This window comes from Dama dama, chromosome 23, assembly GCF_033118175.1.
Source record: "Dama dama isolate Ldn47 chromosome 23, ASM3311817v1, whole genome shotgun sequence".
NCBI classification, from domain to species: domain Eukaryota; kingdom Metazoa; phylum Chordata; class Mammalia; order Artiodactyla; family Cervidae; genus Dama; species Dama dama.
The window spans coordinates 34,455,477-34,475,198 of NC_083703.1; the positions used below are offsets into that span (position 1 = coordinate 34,455,477).

The following is a 19,722-nucleotide window of genomic DNA, read 5'->3' on the forward strand; positions in this document are numbered from 1 at the left end:
GCAAAAGAGTAGTAAAGACATAGCTGAGCTCTTTTAACATGCAAATTATATTATCGTTCAGCACACACGGCCGCATGGACTTGTGCTGGGCACTGGGGCACGAGAGTGACCTGGCTGGTGGCCCAGAGGATCCTGGTCCTGGTGGGAAGGGCGTGAATGACAGTGTAAGGGCTGAGGTGAGGAAGGCAAAGGCTGGGGGAGCGCAGAGGAAAGACAGTGAAACCCAGCTTCCCGAGGGTGAGAGGTCACAGATCCGGAGTCGGGGGTAAAAGCTTCTGGATGAGGACGCAAGCTCTGAGTTGGCCATTCGTTGTCACCTCTGACATTCCCAAAAACACTAGCTGCAGGAAAATCCCTGACTTAGTGGGGAATTGAGTTTACCCAAACTCAGCCCAAGATACACCCAGAGCAGGATGACTGTATACCCACTTTACAGAGTTTTCCAGAGAAAATCTTGACAATGATTAAAAGAAGGACAGCAAGTCAGGCTTGTTGATGCATTTTATTGTGAGATGGGGAGTCTGGTAAAAAACTAGAAAATGACCATGGTGTAACAAGGAACTTAAAAATGAAGAGTCAGATTTGTAACTTACATACATGAATACAGGAACAAATTGGCACAAAATGTTAAACGTTGTTCCCAACACTGTTTACATGAGGTTATCCTAATTTGGCTTCCTAAGGAAATGAGAGTTTTATGGTTAGACTAATCTCTTAATAAAACCGCAGAGCATCATGCTATTAGTCACACAGTGAATTTCAAAATTTAAGAGTTTTATATTAAAAACTGGGTAAAGGTAAAATGACTTGATTGCAGTTGTAAAACTAATACATTCCCATTTAAATTCTGTTCTACAGTCCAAGGCAAGTATAAATGTTAACATAACACTGTTAAATCAAATCTCAATGCAAGAGAACCAATTGCATCTCTACTTTAAATCTTATCAACTTTCCAAATTTTCATACTAAAATATATTATTGTATTAATACAAACTACAGTATTATACACTACACTGTGTAATAAATAAAGAAATATAAAAATAAGACACATAAATATAAAAGTTTTCTAAAACTAAAAGTACATATGTCAGTAAGAAGGGTATTAATACTGCCAAGTTTGAAGACATACAGTACAAAAATGTTGCACAGATCTATAAACTAAAAGAAATAAAATAATACTGATAGGTAAAAATCAGCTAATGTTGTTAATAAACTGGGTCCATAATAACTAACATTTGGAAACAGTTATGAGCCAAATAACAATGGCAGGTCCATGTTTGAAATGCAAGTACATGGATAAAGCAGATTAGAAAATTTCCCTTTCATTTCGGTAGAGAAATTCTGAAAGTCAATTAACGCAAAATGAATACTGAGGAATTAAAGGGTGAAATGTCCCAGTGTTTGGCTTCTCTGACAGAGTCAGTGGTTTTTAAGTTTATTTTGGAATTTTGATACAAGAAACAAATCAACAAATGCTAGTTATTGTAGGCCACGCATGAACGGAGGCTGGTCAGAGCCTTGAAAATACTGATAAATGGCACTTACAGCACACAGGTCTTGCTTAAGGCCAGAGGAGATACAAAGCTTCATATCACATCCTTCATATTTGTGTACCACGTACGCAAACACAATTACGAACACTGATTCTGACGTCTCTGCTGTCTCACCAGTATCAACACTGTTAGTCCCTGCAATCAGAACTCAACGGCAATCTCGTCAACTCCATTTTAAACCACATGAGTAAGAAACTTCAGCTCTTCTAGCGGCTGCTTTCTTAAGGCTAACAATACACTTTAAATGAGAATACGCTCTACTGTGACATCTAAATATTAGAAATGACTACCTTCTAGGTTGAATTTAGAAAAGGTAGTTAGCACGGTTTGGAACTGCATTATACTTCTCCGTGAAGGGAATTCTGTAGTGCAGAAGTTCTCACATTTTAAAAAACATAATAAAATACTGAAGCGGATTTAGCATATGTTTACCAATAAAAAATTATAAAATTTCTCCCAATTGTACAGCTTAAGAATAAACCAACGTAAGAGTGCTAATTAATACTGATAAAATGAAACAATGTCAGGTGCTCATCTAATCAATCAGCTTTCTTTAACCTGTTAAATCTCTGCTTTCTGAGTCATTACGTTTTCTAATCTGCTTCATGTTACAAACTTGTTCCTAACTTTGAAAAATGCATGAAAAATTACTAGGTCTGAGGTTCAGGCACACCCGGATTTTTTTTTGTGTGGTTTTTTTTTTTTTTTTTGATTTTGTGTTTTTTTAAATTTTTACTTTACACAGTAGTGAACAGAAATCACAGTATACAGGTTACTGTGTTTCCATGAAAAGCATGTATAATATAGAACAAAACTTCATTACCAATTAGAATTTTCTTTCTAGAAAAACTATTAGGCTTCATTTGTTTTCTCTTCGGACACCTGCTCGCTGCCCTCACTGACTTTGTGTTCTAAGCTGTGGGCTTGGCTTCCAGCCCCCGCCCCCTGCCCCACACCTTCTGTTTCTGCTCTCTCCCCTTCATCCTCCGCCTCCTCGTCCTCGTCCTCCTCATCGTCCATCTCCTCCTCCCCGTCCTCCACCTCCTCCTCCACCTCCTCCGGCCCTCGCGCCGCTCCACTTCCCTTCTCCTCCTCCAGCTCCTCCAGCTCCCGCTCCTCCTCCTCCTCTTCCTCTTCCTTGTCGCTGTCCTCATCCTCCTCCCGCGTCGAGCTCTCCCTCTCGTCCGAGTCGCCCTGCCCCGCGTGCTGCTCGGACGGGACCCCTGGGCCCGCGGCCCCCGGCTCGGGGGGCTCCCGCTCCTCGGCCTCCCTCTTGCAGTAGGAGTAGCGGTGGTTCATGTGTTGGGAGTAGGAGCCCGAGTGGGAGAAGCGCTTCCCGCACTTGTCGCACTGGTAGGGCTTCTCCCCGGAGTGCAGGCGCATGTGCTCGATCAGGTGATGCTTGTGTTTAAACGCCTTTTTGCAGATGCCACACTCGTGGGGCCTTTTACCTGAAAATAAGGGCACAGCTATGAAATAAAAGGGCATGGAGCCGCTAGGCCTTGGGGCACTTCGGGCTATGGAAATAGCCATCAATTCAACTCTGCATAACTGGCAGCTTCCTTAACATACATACCTGTGTGTTCGTATTTATGTCTCAACAGTGAGCTACTCTTTTGAAATATCTTATCACACAAATCACAAGCATACATTCCGTTTTCTGTCTTCCGCATTTTCTTTTTGGGGGGCGTGGAATCGGAGTCGTTCTGATCCTCTACGTTGGATACTCCTTCTGAGCTAGTGTCTTGCCTTTCATCCTAGAGGAATAAAGGAAGTAGGAAATGTTCATTTAAGATTACAGGATAAAGGACAGACATAAATAAAAGCAGAGCTGAAGGAACTTTGATTTCTGCTTTCAACAACCTGACCAAAGCAGGCTCAAAGGGCAGGTTCAGGTGAGGGGGCAGTGCAGTCAAACAGCAAAAGCAGCCCAGGGTCAGTGGGCATGGAAAGCAAGGACGCTGCAGAGAACACACGTAGTTCCCTCTGTAGCATTAATTTACCAGAAGTTTGCAGAAGGTTTTAATTGAGGAGTTTGCTAAACAGTCGTGAATTTCTAACTGCATCATTTACCTTCTGGGTTTCACTAAGTGAAAATTAAGATTCTGTTTCTTAAAAGAGGTCTTTAAATTGTTATCTTCCAGGACCTTAGAATTTTGTGAACTAAACTTCATTGTCTCCTTATAAAGAGGGAGGTTGGTTCTATCACTTTTCTAAGCAAGATGGAAAAACAATGCAGGCAGGTCTGTGTTTTTAAACAAGAATCCTTGCTTGATGGTGAATCTTCAGAGTTTTGGGTGAGGGTTAGGGAGAAAACTGGCAGCAGGGTCTCCTGTAGGTGGAAGAATTCTGCAGGGAGCCTGCAGTGGGATTGGGCCCCTAAGATCCTGTGTCTTTCCTGAAGACTTCCATCCTAAAGTCACACATTTCCCACAAGTTTAGAGGTTTCCCACAATTTCTTACAGCTTTGTAAGGCAGGAGAGGACTTCCCTGGTGGCTCAGTGGTAAAGAATCTGCCTGCCAATGCAGGAGATGTGGGTTCGATCCCTGGTGCAGGAAGATTCTCTGGAGGAGTAAATGTCAAACCACTCCAGTATTCTTGTCAGGGAAATTTCGTGCACAGGGGAGCCTGGCAGGCTACAGTCCATGGGGTCGCCAAGAGTCAGATACAGCTGAGCTGAGCGACTAAACAATAAGGTGGGGGAGGTGCTGACAGACATTTTTCTGTCACTTGTGAGCTGCCACTGGTGTTAAAGGGACTCTAAATGTTACTGGATCCATTAACTGGAATTTCCCAGTTTATTCTTCAGAGGTGTGAAGAGTGTTTTACACACTTAAAATTTAGATTTCATGAAAAATTTAGCCATGTGAAAACTTTTTCAAGGTTACCACAATTACAGGAAGACCCATTGGTAGCAACAGGAGACAAAAGTAGCAAAACATATACTTGAACAGGATATTATAATTATTTTAGTTGCATCTTCTTATCGCAAGTATTTGGAAAAAAGATTGAATCAAATGAATACTGGAGATAAATTTAATCAGAAATTGATGGAAAAAATGGAGACATCAAGGTCAGTGACACAGACAAAGTCCAGACAGTGAGACACACAACAGTCATGCAAAATAGCTTTATCATAACTGTCATGGACTTGGAGAGTGTTACAGAGGAAAAAACAAACACAGATTCACAACTCTATTTCCTCATGTATTATGATGATTGAACACTAGTTTACAGCTTATAAAATCATCAGTAAACTCATTAGGTGAATTCTTTATATACTTAATTTTTGTTTGCTTTATTAAAGCCTTTTATAAACAGAGGTTAACACAAAAAGTGAGAGCTAGGTTTGCCTGGTATAAAACATCTGTGAACAAATTTTCATTTACTGATAATCATCATCAAGGCAGAAACTATGATGAATTCTGGGAACTTAACTATAAACAGAAGTCTGATTAATGAGTATTTGAATTTTACTTTCCTCTTCCATCTCTAGTTTCAGTCAGTCAGTCTTACAGCCGAGACCCATCAACCCTCTTTTCAGCAAAAATAACACTTAAAACTGCAGTTGAAAACTACACTCTGGATCAGTAAACAACAAGAGCCAAGATGCCACAGCGGCTAAGGCACACAGTCAGCTATTTCCTTTCAAAACGTGACAGTTTAACAAGCTGCTTGGCTCTCTCATGCCTGATTTTTATTAGAGAAATTCACTAAAATAAATCAGACTAGCATTTGATCAATGGATTGGGGCTGGGAGTGGTTTTTTTTCTTTTTTACCTGATTTCCATTGGGCTGGATCACCTTCAAGGGTGTTTCCTGGACCGCCGGGCTGACTGCGGTCGAATATGTGTAGGCAACCTGGGGGATCAGGATGGTCTGCTTGTTGGCAGCCAGTGCTCGCAAGCACGGAACGCTGTTCTGGTCAGCGATGGCCACGATCGTGGGTAACTGGGCAGTGACGGTAGGAATAGCAATATTTATGGGGTTGGCACTTGGTGGGATTACATTTACAACTGGTTCTGAGTCTGTAACACAACTGTCCTTTTGTGGCTCCTTTTTTGCACAAGACAAGTTCAAGGGTTCTTCCTGGACAGAATAAACACTGTTCTGGTAAACACTAGTGATAGTTGGCCTTTCCAATAACTCGCCCTGCTGCTTTGGTAGTGAGAGATCAAGAGGTTCAACCTGCGGCTCTTCCTGCGCCCCTTCTGTCGGGTACGAGTAACCCTGTGCGCTTCTGGAGGAAGAGAGGTTCAGAGGGGAAGGGGAGGAGGCGCTGCTTCTGGAACCATTGACGGCCGAGCCCCCTGGTAAGACGGGAGAGCTAGCTCTCTTCAGAGGGCTCTGGCGGTTCCCTGTGCTGTCCTGGGCTTCATCTGCATCTGCAGCCTGAGGCTGATCGTCACTCTTGGCAGGGGTGTTGGCTTTGCCTGGTTCCGGGGAAGATGGTTCAGAAGACTGCACTGAGATCTGTCCTGCTTGCATCTTTTCAAACCACTTTTTCACTACATCCAGTGGTAGGTTCACGGAATCAGCAATTTTTGAGAGCTCTTCTGCACTTGGCTGTGCGTTCAAAGCATAATATGCTTTCAGAAGAGACAAGAGGTTCTTTAAAGGTGGCTGACTGGGAGACAAACTGCCATCTCCGGACCCCGATGGAGCAGAGGCCTCGGACTTGGCAGCTTCTGGGGTGGGGGGCGGAGGGGGCTGGGTGGGCTGCTTCAGGTCATAGTGCTTTAGCTCCGGAAGTGCATTGATGTCCCCGGGACAGTCGTCACACAGGAGGCAAGTGCTGTCATTCCCTCCCCCTTCAAAGCTTTTGTCCTTCTCAGACTTAACAGTAAGATCTTCTGGTAACTTTTCACTTTTGCAATTGTTGGTAGGGACTGGGGTTTCTTTTTTCAAATTCTGAGGAACAACTTGAAGTTGGCTAGGTTGTTCAAGACTGTAGTTAATGATGATTTTGGTTGTTCCATCTTGATCAACCAGAGGAAGACTGATGGCTGAAATAACAGAATGGCCGCCTTGCTGGATGGATGAAGCATTGATTGTTTCTTGTTCTTTGGATGCAAGATTGGCTTGATTATTCTCTAAAACTTGCCTGATGACGTTACCATCTACCGCCACTTTAAGTACATTCTGAATATCACTTAAATTGATGCTGATGGGGGACACCAAACCCACCGTTGGCAGAACAACGGCCTGCACCACACCCTGAGGAGAACTGGTTGCCTGTAAGGGGCCACCACCACTGAAAACCCCGTTCTGTAGAGGGGCTGAACAGTTGATTCCTGAAGCAACCACTATGGGTTTGAACTCATAATCCACAGGTTCAGTTTTAATCTGGTTTACGGGAAGTTGCTCTTGAAGGGGCTTATTCTCTATCTTCTGCCGCATCTGTGGTCGCGTGGGACTGCCTGGAGAGGCCGAGAGGGAGGGTGAGGAACACTGCGAGGTCTTGAGCCCTGTTCTTGGCCGCCCGTTCACAGGCATCAGGCTGATACATTTCTTACTGCTTATGTGTGAGCTGTAGGAACCAGAATGGGAAAAACGTTTCTTGCAGTTTGGGCATTCATATGGCTTCTCTCCTAAACAACAACAAAAAATTACATTCATAAATTTTCACATATTCACATTTTCCCTAAAACAAGCAGTATCAATTTAAAAAGGGGGTTACCACGTATGCTTGTGATACAATTTTATTTAGAATTGTCACTTTTAAGTTGAAAACCTACATAAATGTCAAGCACCAGTAAAATGTTAGTCTGAACTACATGCTGACCAGTAAAAGAAACTTCTCTTCAGGTGCATATAACAGTTCTGCTCACTTTTAAAAGTTCAAGTCTTTCTCAGATACCAAAAAATTATATCCCACTCTTTCAGGTAATTTTTTTCTTATCCTGTGTCACTAAACTATGTAATTCTCTATATTTTATTTTACTTAACCATCTATAGGAGAAATTAATATTAGACAAAAGGAAGCAAAATCTCCCATAAGACTTAATAAGTGTGAAACTCTATCCTTGACTGTATGAGTCATATGAATATCTATCCTTCCTATATTCATAGGTTTCCTTGAAAAGACCTTTTTCAGTGGGGAAGAAAAGTTTAAATACAAGTGTTGTTACAAGCCTTGGCTTATTAGGCTGGGATGTATGTGTGTGCTTAGTCACTCAGTCGTGTCTGATAATTTGTGACCCCATGGACTGTAGCCGACTGGGCTCCTCTGTCCATGGGATTCTCCAGGCCGGAATACTGGAGTGGGCAGCCTATCCCTCCTCCAGGGGAACTTCCCGACCCAGGGATCGAACCAGGGTCTCCTGCATGGCAGGCAGATTCTTTACCAGCTGAGCTACGAGGGGTGTGTGTACTTGTAGATAAATAAGGCCGTGTTCGCTGTGTGCTGAGTTGCGCAGTTGTGTCCAGCTCTTTGCGACCCCATGGACTGCAGCCTGCCAGATTCCTCCGTCCATGGGATTCTCCAGGCACGAATACTGGAGCGGGTTGCCATTTCCTCCTCCAGGGGGTCTTCCCAACGTGGGAAGCAAACCTGTGTCTTTTGTGCCTCCTGCATTGGCAGGTGAATTCTTTACCACTCAGCCTCTTGGTATGAAAACCATCTTGGAGTTTCAATTTCAGTGACAGTGGTTACAGTAACTTAGAACATTTAAGTATTAAAACACAGAGTATACTTTTGCTGCACAAATACAACATCTTTGTGAAATGTCAGGAAAAAAGAAGCTTCCTGCTTGCAGAGGCCTCCCTTATGTCACTCCCCAAGACCTTCCAGGGTACAAGGTATTCTTCTGGGTCACTAGGGGTACTCTGACAGAAATTTTTGAGTAGAATGGAATATTTTCTTACAATCCAATTTTTTTTAACTTTAGTTTGAACATGTTCTAGTTCATGAATGTACAGTCTAAAGGTCACCGATGCCTGGGTTCAGGGAGGTCCAGGTCTCTGTGCCGTTTACTCCCCACACCTGCTGCGTGCAGGTCACACAGCTGCTCTGTAAGCCTCTGCCAGATGAATGAGTGGCTAACTGTACGATGATGAAGTGTGGTGATGCTGCTTATCTAGTCAGTAGCAAAATAAAGCTCTTTATCTCCCCCTTTCTTTTTAATGATTTAAAGGAAAGCAGCAAGAAAGTGTAGGACCTGCTAGTCTTGGAATTTCAATGTTGTAAAGATTAAAACAAGTGCATTATATTTTCTCAAATGTGTCTGCATAATCAAATTAGAGTTGGAAGGAATCTAATAAAGCCCTCTAGTACAGCCTCCTTCTCAACGAAGGGTTCATTTCATATCATCCTTGGCACCGGCTCATCTCTGCTTAACCTCTTTTATTAAAAGGAGGTTACTGCCACTGGACAGATCTGAGGAAGGCAGTCTAGTCTGGCTTTGCTGAGGACCAGGATCTGAGTTCAGATTCTCGCTCTGTCACATACTATGTCTATTTTCTTAACCTGTCCAAGCTTCAGTGTTTTGGTGCATAAATAAATGTAGATACATCCTCACTGGATTCTTCTGGCAGTTATAATAGATGATACAGCAAAACTCAGTGTGCTCTCGAGAAATCTTAGTGACTCTTTAGAAAAGCAATGAGACAGAGGGTCAGTACTAAGCCAAAGCTGGCCTTCCCTGTTATGTTTGTTTCTGATTCTGCATGGAGCTGGTCTAACATTTCCTCGACAAGCCAGACTTTCGATGTGATGAAGAGCTGTCACAAGTATCCCTCAATTTCCCTCATGCAGGTTAAATGTGTCCAGGTCTTTCACACATTACTCATGGGATGTGTTCTTCAGAACTCTTACCCGCTTGTTAACTCACCTCTGAGATTCTCCAGTTTTGTCAATATCTTTCCAATGGGATGCCTGAAATCTGATTCAATACTCAAAATGCATCTGATAAAAATTTCCAGTGGGCGTAAAACAAGGGATATGTCTTAGCATCTCTCTTATTTTAACATTCTTAATTATTTGATGACCTTTTTAGATGAACTACATGCTTGTTCCCTTGCTGACTAGGAAAATAAGCATCTGTAGTATTGATTATTTCTGTCTTTACAGAGCACAGTGGGGACGGCAGTGGCTTTGGAATCAGGAGGCCTATGTCCCAGAGCCCAGCTTTGCTGTGTCCCACTGAGTGACTGGGACAAGCTAAGTTCTCTGAAACCCCATTTTCGCATCAGTAAAAAAGGAGGAAACAGTAGCATCTACCTCTCAGGGTTATGTGAGAGCTGCATGACTTAATGCAGCTGAGTGTCCAGCAGGTGCTAGTTACCACTACTATTATGGGAATCACCCTGTTATTTTACTGCTGCTACAAAAAAAGACTGCAGAACAATTATTCTAAAGCCAAAGTCATTATGTTTGTTAGAAAAAGCCATATTTCTAATTCTGACTTCATAGCTAAGGCACATCACCTCAGTTACTGACCTAGGTTAGTGTCTGTAACTACTACTGTAGCAGGAAGTTGTGCTCTCAGAGTTTGATACATTATGCACACTGACTTTTGTCTAATGGCTAAGGTGGTGTTCAGTTGCACCTGATATAAAAGTTTTCTAGGCTGAAATGACTGTCAGGCCATGGAACAAACCCAGGTTACTTGCTGGGGAGGCTCCCCGCCTGGGTGCAGGGGCTCTTTTGCACCCTCTCTGTGGGCAGGTGCAGTGGCCTCCTCACAGCTCCTTTGCACAGTTCCCATGTGCAAAGTTTATATGACGGTGACACACAGGACTTTGCATAGAGTTTATTTCATGGACATCAGAAGAGATCCATGCAATTCTAGGGCACATTACTTGAGGGCCCTGACCTTCAATGCCTGTTAAAAACTCAGCTGCAAAAAAACCCCCCGAGTTTCCTGAAGGATATGAGGTTCATTATTAGGTACTATAAACAGTACTTTCAAAACTACCTGTGGTGAATGATCAGTTTTTTTCATTAAAAAACATTTTCCAATCTCCTGTGGACTAACATTGTATAGAATATAATGAAATTGTCACAGCATTGTCTTGATACGATACTTTCTAAATGCTTGCCCTCGGTTTCTGTTTATCTGGGATGACTTGGAGTAGCCCTGCTCGAAATATCCCCTTGGAATAAACCACCAGGGAGCTGTAGACTTGGATGGTATCCACTGGGCACCCTGGGGCGGTGCTCTTTCTGAACTGCATTTTGGTGAAATATCACTGGCCTCTATGGAAGAATCTTACTTTAGAATGAAAACACTATTGAATCCTCTGAGGATGATGTAAATTATCTTTTGGGTCTTTCTTCTTAATGATGCGCCAAGGAACAACTCTCTCTATGGACTTCAGTATCAGAAGAGTTGTGCTTTTTCTCTCATCTTCTGACATCTGATCCTTTTTACCTACAAACATTCTAGATTTCTGTTACTAACTGTAGTTTTCTTACTTCCTAAAACCTAGGGTCTAATTTGTGGTCTCTTCTAGCATGTGCAGAGGAATTCATGGTATTCTTTTTTTTTCTTTCTCATTTTTACTTCATGCCTGTCTTCCTTTATATGTTTACTTTTTCCACTGTATTAAAGATATACAAGCCTAATATTAAATAATCTTAAGAGACGTAAGTATGAACGGACAGGAGTCCGTGTGCCCTGGCGTGGCCCGAACCTGCCTCCTCTTTTAGAGCAGCAGCATACTGTGAGCTTACATAAAGCGCTTGACCGTGAAAACACCTGAAGGGTTTCTGTAGATGGTACAGGCATTATTACTTGATTGAAGCTGATTTTTGATGATCAGTGCAGGATTTTGTGATTGGATATCAACTTCTTGTTTCTGGACTTATATTTTAATGTTTTGTACCATCTGTGCTTCCCAACTGCATATAATCTATAGATCTGCAGCCCTCCTATATGACTCCAATAGGACATTTATTTTTATATACAAAATCTTACTCTGTTTTATTACCCCAACTTCATTAAAAAATGAATTAGCTATAATCTCTATCAACAACTTCAAATCATTTCTGGTGAGAAAGTGAAGTCGCTTAGTTGTGTCTGACTCTTTGCGACCCCATGGACTGCAGCCTACCAGGCTCCTCCATCCATGGAATTTTCCAGGCGAGAGTACTGGAGTGGGTACTCCATTTGCCATTTCCTTCTCCAGGGGATCTTCCTGACCCAGGAATTGAACCTGGGTCTCCTGCATTGCAGGCAGATGCTTTACCCTCTGAACCAGGGAAGCCCTTCTGGTAAGAAGGGGGAGTTATTAAAAATAAATTTATTTATTTATTTATTTTGAACATTTGAACCAATATTTACTAGCTGAACAAATATATTTTAACATAAAATTTCAAAATTCACAATTAGGAATTTATAATTTGGACATTTTAAATTATAAACTTAGAGAAGAAAATGGAAAATGGGAAGTGTCACACAGTACCAGTAGACCTAGAAAATGCTATGATTTTCTAAGGATAATTAGGCAGTGTGTAACCTTTCCATCAAAGGTGTTTGTATTTTTGTTTTTTTCTTTTTTTTCCATTTATTTTTATTAGTTGGAGGCTAATTACTTTACAATATTGTAGTGGTTTTTGCCATACATTGACATGAATCATTACTGATGTAACACCTATCCTTCTCAACCTATTTTTAAAAATTGGATAGGAAGGAATACTTGTGAACTCATTCTATGAGGTCAGCATCATCCTGATATCAAAACAGACAAAGCACACACAAAATAATTGCAGGCCAGTATCACTGATGAATACAGATGCAAGACTCCTTAACAAAATATTAGCCAACCAAATTCAGTAATACATTGAAACACCCAGGTATACCATGATCAGGTGGGATTTATCAAGGGATGAAGAATGGTTAAATATCTACAAATCAATGCGATATACCGCATTAACAAATTGAAAGTAAAAACCATACGATCATCTAAATAGATTCAGAAAAAGCTTTTGACAAAATTCAATATCCATTTATGATAAAAAAAAAAAACTCAATGAAATGTGTACAGAAGGAACATACCTCAACGTAATAATGACCATGTATGATAAGCCCATAGCTAACATCATACTCAATGGTGAAAAGCTGAAAGCATTTCCTCTAAGATCAGGAACAAGACAAAGATATCTACTTTCGTCACTTTTATTCAACAAGGTATTGGAAGTCCCAGCCACAGTAGTCAGATGAAAAAAAGAAAAAATCCAAATTGAAAAGAGGAAGTAAAACTGTCGCTGTTTACAGATGATATGATACTATATACATAGACAACTTTAAAGATGCCACTAAAAAACTACTAGAGCTCACCAATGAACTTGGTAAAGTTGCCAGATATGAAATTAATGTAGAAATCTGTTGAATTTCTAGACATTAATAACAAACAAGAAAGAACAATTATGAAAACAGGTTCAATGATTCTACAATGTAATTCCTATAAAAATGCCAATGCATTTTTCACAGAACTAGAATAAATCTTGAAATTTGCATGGAAGCATAAAAAATGCCGAATAGCCGAAACAATCTTGAAAAAGAACAAAAGTGGAGGTATCACACGCCTCAATTTCAAACTATGCTGCAAAGCTACAGGCATTTAGCATGGTGTTGGCACAGAAGCAGATTCATAGATCTATGGAACATAACAGAAACCACAGAAATGAACTCATAAGGGTGGTTAATCTATGGCAAGAATATACAGTGGGGAAAAAGCCCCTTCAATAAATGATGTTGGGAAAACTGGACAGCTACACTCTCTCATACTACACACAGAAGTATATTTCAGATTAAAGATCTGAAACCGTAAAACTTCCAGAAAAAACACAGGCAGTAAGCTCTTTGACATAGATCTCAGTAATATTTTTTTTGAAATGTCTCCTCAGGAAAGGGGAACAAAAGCAAAAATAAACAAACGGGGCTACATCAAACTGAAAGACTTCTGTATAGACAAAAAAAACTATGAACAAACTGAAAAGGCCACCTACTGAATAGAAGATATTTACAAATGATATAAATAAGGGGTTAATATGCAAAATGTCCAATGAACTCGTACAACTCAAAATCAAAAGAAGACACAACCTAATTAAGAATGGGCTGAAAATCTGAACAGATATATTTATCCAAAAAATACTTACAGAAGCCAAGAGTCACATGAAAAGATGCTCAACATCATTAATATGATATCCCCATACACCTGTCAGAATGACTATTACAAAAAAAAAAAGTATTGGCAAGAATGTGGAGAGAAGGGAACCCTAGGTCACTGTGGGTGAGGATGTAAATTGGTGCAGTCACAACAGAAAATGATATACAGATTTCTCAACAAATTAAAAAGAAAACTACCTTTTAATCCAGTAATTCCAGTTCTGAGTATTCATCCAAAGAAAATGAAAACACTGCTTTGAAAAGATGATATATACAGCCCTGTATTCACTGCAGCATTATCTACAATAGCCAAGATAAGTCAAATCATGCTGCTTATACAGTGCTGTGTGTCAGTTATATCTCAATAAAGCTGGGGAACAAAAGGATAGTAGTAGAGAAAAAATATCCACTGGATATATGTTAATATAATGTTATATATACGAAATTGATGAAAATTGTTCAATAGCACAGGAGCTAAGAAATAGGATCCTGATGCAGATGCCAAAAGATAGCTTTGTTTTCCAGACATATTAACGTATAAAAATTTTACAAAATGTATTTGTATGAACCTCAATTTGGGCATGTTTTAAGAGGTAACATTCTTTAGCCCTCAATGAGCAATTCAGCACAACTTCTATTAATGCAGTTCCAAAATAAAATACACATATCACAAAGCCACCCAACTGTACTTTTTTTGCAGGATATTTGTAAAATCTATTAATAATTGTCAATATAATAATTTTCACAAAACAAGCATATGCAGAAATCTGTAATTTCCCACTCATTAGTTGTCTTTCATTGAAATTATTTAATATTAAGTAATGCATCAAAATTAACCAGGAGACAGAGTTCATAACACAATGTGAATTTTCTTGGTTGCTTTTGGGTAAGTAAAGCCTCCAAAAAAAGGCAAATAGAACTCTCTTTAATTGTAAGTCTCTAAAATCAACATAATATTTTTACCATGTATTAATGTTCACTTTTAATGTGAAGCTGTAGATGAGTAGTGCAGAACTGAGGGTGAGATGGGGGAAGCCCATTTTCCGTGAAGTCCCCTCTCATGCCACAGTTCCCACCCCTCGTGCTGCCCTCTCCCACAATCCCCACGGTGCACCATGCCATCTCCTATCTTGAGTTCCATCTCTCCTTCTCTTATGTAAAGAACATCTTCATCTCCTCCTTTCCTTGTGCACATGCTTTATCAAGCATGTATCCTACAAGCTTTATCATTCCCTTGTTAACTGTGCAACAGAGGCAATGAAATGAACATTCATCAAAAAGCTCAAGTGTCTCAGGTTGTACATTTTGTAAAATGCTATAGTCTTATTAGGAAATTCAAAATGTGTCCTCTTAGCTTGATATAGTTTAGCCAAAGAAGCAGAAAATGTCTCCATATTAGTGTTTATCCTAAAACAACTGCAAAGAGTTTCTAACCGTATGTGTAATTCACATGTGATATTAATTTACTATCATAATCACTATGATATTCAAGGTAGACAAAGAAAACAAATATTTACCACTGTGGATTCTTAAGTGCTCTTTTAGATGGTGTTTGTATTTGAAAGCTTTTCCACATTCAGTGCACTTGAATTTACGATTACCCCCAGACTGCGTCACATGTCTCTGTAAGAAAGAATTGGTATTTTATTTATAAAGCAAAAAAGCTTTAGACATAAAGAACATCCAATCTGCTAAAAGTAATGTTTGGGTGGTTCTTTTGTTTCTTAAAGGCCTCAAATCTTAGCAGTCACAAAAACCTAACACTTGGAATGTTACCAAAAAGGAAGAGGACAGTGGCAACAGAATTTTGACATAAACTGGGAAGTAGAGATTTTCCTTTAAAGAATCAGAATCACTCTATGATGCAATATAGCATTTAGCAAAAATACGTACTTGACCAGGAACTAGAGATGATTTCCCTTGCCTGCACTCTAATTGACAGATAGAGAAACCATGGTCCAGAATGTCCAGGAATCTGTCTCAAGCATACTTACTAAACAGAAGTACAAGGTCTCCTGAACAGAAGAAGAGGCTGGGCTTTTTCAGGACTTTATCCTCTCTATTAAGTTTGGTATTTCCAAAATCTTAATCTGATGATTTAAAAAATACTTCCCTCTTTTCAGTCAAATATGGATTACTGTAATAGCTTTCTGTCTGGTTTATCAAACCCCCACTTTTACATACTTTGAATAAATTCTGCACCCTTTATTCATCTTACAAAAGCAGTGTTTGAACTGAATTATGCAATACATTCTGCTCATAAATTTCCAAAGGATTCCTGTTGGCCCCTGGGCACAGGTTCTGAGGCTCCAGATGCCAGGTTTATAGCTCTGAGTTTCCAGGCCTCTTCAGCAGGAGTCCGCATCTCATCATCCAGTGAGTCCCACCTTCTGCACACACACCACACCGCTCTTCACCCCCCTGCTCCCACTGATAGCATCCCTTACTTCCTGGCTACGTTTCCCCTTAATTGTGACTGTTAAGATTCTACCCATCGTTCAAAGGCTCCGGTTCTGCTTGCTGTATGCTCTCCCACACTGCAATCTCCCTTCTTCTGTCCTTCACACAGGAAGGACAGAGAATGAGTGTGAAGTATGTCTCAGGCTCTACTTCACCCAAACCCCTGGCTTTGAAACTGAATACATGGCTCCAACTCCAAACATCTCTCTCTAGGTCTCTCCTCTCTCCATTCCAGACTCTCACAGCTTCCTCGATGTCCCCACTGAACAGTGACAGGCATCTGCTAAGAGGACTACACTGACCTCTTCATTTCTCTCCTGGAAATCAGCTCCTCCTCCTCCTGCTTTTTGGGGGCTTAATCCACCTGCAGTGCAGGAGACCAGGGTTCGATCCCTGGGTGGGGAAGATCCCCTGGAGAAGGGAATGGCTACTCACTCCAGTATTCTTGCCTGGGGAATTCCATGGACAGAGGAGCCTGGTGGGCTAGTCCGTGGGGTCACAAAGAGTTGGACACGACTGAGTGACTAACACTTACTTACTCCTGTTTCTTACCTTTGTGAGTAAACCCCGCATTTATCTGATCATTGCTCAGGCCCTGAATTTGGAGGAATCCTGGTCCCTCTCTTTCCCTGAGACTCTTATCCAATCCCTCAGCAAGCCAGGCTGCAGCCACCATCCTCATGATGTCACATCTGTCACACCAGTGCCTCTGGCCTGGGTTACAGCCACAGCCCTTAAGTGTGCTTCCTGCTTCCTTCTTGTCTCTCTCGATCTACTCTCCACCCCACAGCGCATCTGGCCTTAAAAATAAGACATCAACACAAAGTTCAGTATCTTTCAAATGCTTCCCTATCATACTTTAGAGTAAAAGCACAGGCCTTCGCCATGGCTCATACGAGAGGCCTCATCATCTGCCTCCTCCCTACCCAGCCTCTTTCTCCCTCCGTGCACCTCGGCTGCCTGCTGTTCCTTGGCTTCTGCCTCGAGGCCGTCACGCTCTCTGCTGCCTCTGCACAGAACGCCCTTCTCCCAGTCATTCTGTGACTGGCTCCCTCACTTCACCCAAGTCTAGGTTCAGATGTCCTAGTCTCAAAGGTCTCTCTACTCTATTTAAAAAAAAAAAAAGCAGCTTCCACCACTTTCTATCCTCTTACTTTGCTTTGTTTTCTTCATTCTACCTGTTTATATTTTACATCTGTTTTCTCACACCTATAATACATGCCCGCTACGGTCAGGGACTTGCTCATTTTCACTACTGTGTCTTGAACACCTACAACAGGCCTTACACAGAATCAAAACTCAAACATCTGTTGCATGAATAAGACAACATGGAAATGCTTACCTTGATCTCCAGAGGCCAGCAAGGCAGACGTTCTGCCTCCTAACCTAAACGGTTCCCAATTATACTCCTCATGTTGCTGGCCTCCACATTCATCACGGCTCATTTCTGACCTTGGTCTGACCACATATTTCACATATGAAACCGACTGACTACCTTTACATCCCTCAGAGAAAGCCTCACACACACAATGGCCTTCATGCTCATAAGAGATCTTACGACTTGTTTTTCTCACAGCGTCTCCTGCTTTCCCTCCAGTTCCCTCTGTCCTTTGAAGCTCCTTCCTTTGACAAGGGCCCTTGGGGTGAAGATGTGGGGGCAGCAGTTGCAGGATAGCTCTGCTCCCCAAATGTCACCTGAATAGCCCCTTTCCCAGGGCTCATCTATACCGTGGTCACGTCCCCAGGGCTTGTCTGTACTGTGGTCATGTCCCCAGGGCCTGTCTACACTATGGTCACGTCCCCAGGGCTCGTCCTCACTGTGGCCACATCCCCAGGGCCTGTCTACACTGGGGTCAGGTCCCCAGGGCCCACCCACACTGTGGTCAGGTCGGGACACCGGGGTGCCAAGAGCATGCTTCTGTTCTGTCCCTGACGAGACTCGTTTGGGGCAGATGAGAAGGTGGGGTTTGTCATCTCTGGGTTGGTTTCCTCCTCGCGGTGCTCGCTCCCACCCCAAGTGCTCCTCTGTGGACTGAAGCAATGACCTAGGCGAGCAAGAGCTGGTCTTGTGCGCATGCCTGCCTGTACTCTCCACACGCTGATTTCATGAGTACTGTCACCAGCGTCCTGAGAAGGCAGGCTGACCCATTCTCATCACTGTTTCTCTTACAGATTTTGGCCTGGTTTTTGGCTGAGCTGTCACAGCCAAGAGGGTAACTTGTGCTCTCTGGGGTCAGTGACATGGGTACCCACGGAGCAGACTCTTGCACTCAGGTGGTCAGGTGTTCCAAGTCTTTTGATAGAAGAGACTGGACATGGGTCCCAAGCACAGCACACACCTTCAACATACTGTGTGCTGCTGAATACTTATTTGATTTTTAAATCTAGATTAACCAGATATTAATTTGATTATTTACAGTTGACCTTACAAAAGCGGAACTGGCGAAAACGTTTCTGACTTTAATCCTTAAGTTCAGAGCCAGCAACCTAACTTAAGGATAGTCTTGGTTAATACTTCTAGAAGCTGAGGCAAAGCGACATATAAACAGAATAAACCATATGAAAATTGAGTCCTCAGATTAAAAATGATTCAGTCTAAACTTTAGATTCTTAAGAGGCAACTTCCCTTACATGGGAAAAAGCCACAGTAGCTTATACTGATAAGAGTCAGAGTTTCACGAAAAATTAAACTTGATTATTGTTTGATTTTCTCCTCTACTTGGTCAGTAGTAAGTCATGTGGTTTATGAAATGGTATTTATTTTTCCTACATTGAACATTTTAGTAGAATGCATTTTGAAATCCAGTTATCAACTTGACGTATTTGTTATGATATAAGCAAAATAACTGAGTTGAAAGGGACCTTGTCTGAAAAAGAAAAAATGTAGTCACTTCTAAAATAGTGTTCATAGTATTTACATGTGCATTTAAACTCAGAAATGACCCAATCATCCAAAGGAATAATTGTCCTTTTTACAAGGCTGCAGACCAGACACTGTCCAGTGCAGCCCCTTACGCTCTCAGTGTGAGAGAGCCCTTGCCTTCCATGGAGTGAGGAATTCTCGGCATGGACAGTGGGTGGATCGGAGTGGTGCCGCTTACCTGCTCTCGTCCTGATTTGTGGGAGGTCATGTGGCGCTCGAGCTGGGTTCTGTATGCAAACGTGTAGCTGCACAGGGAGCAGCTGAAGTTGTCTTCATTCTTCTCGTGGCGATACTTAATGTGTTCTTTCAGAGAGGTAAAGCGTTTATATCCTCTGTCACAATACGGACAGGTGAGCAACTGGGAAAATGCATCTGGTGTTCCTGCAAAAGAAGGATCGTACATTTTAAAGATGTTCCCAAAATAGTACCAAAGCTCTCACTGAGGCCCTCTGCTATGTGCCAGATATTGTGTTTTGTATTTGATCCTCAAAACCAACACACTGATGTGTCTCTGTTTTATAAAGAGAGGATGTGATGCCCAGAAGAGGTTAAATAACTTCCAAGTTACACAGCTTGTGAACAGTGAAGTTGAGAGTCAAATGCAAGCTGACTTTAAGGTCTCATATCTTTTTCACTAAAACATAATTCTTCCCTTCTTTTGTATGGTTCATT

At 41.6% G+C, this 19,722-nt stretch overlaps 1 protein-coding gene across 3 annotated transcripts in view; it reads right to left on the bottom strand.

The window, feature by feature from the left end:
- Positions 1-483: 483 nt before the first annotated feature.
- ZEB1 (zinc finger E-box binding homeobox 1) overlaps positions 484-19,722 on the bottom strand; it is a 192,637-nt gene continuing 173,398 nt past the window's right edge. For all 3 annotated transcript variants that reach the window (XM_061126339.1, XM_061126338.1, XM_061126340.1), the window contains exons 5-9: positions 19,229-19,431; positions 15,185-15,290; positions 5,335-7,145; positions 3,130-3,310; positions 484-3,004 (exon numbers count right to left, since the gene is read on the bottom strand). In XM_061126339.1, coding sequence (XP_060982322.1) covers positions 2,406-3,004; positions 3,130-3,310; positions 5,335-7,145; positions 15,185-15,290; positions 19,229-19,431 — 2,900 coding nt within the window. In that variant the 3' untranslated portion in view covers positions 484-2,405. The remainder of the gene's footprint in view (positions 3,005-3,129; positions 3,311-5,334; positions 7,146-15,184; positions 15,291-19,228; positions 19,432-19,722) is intronic.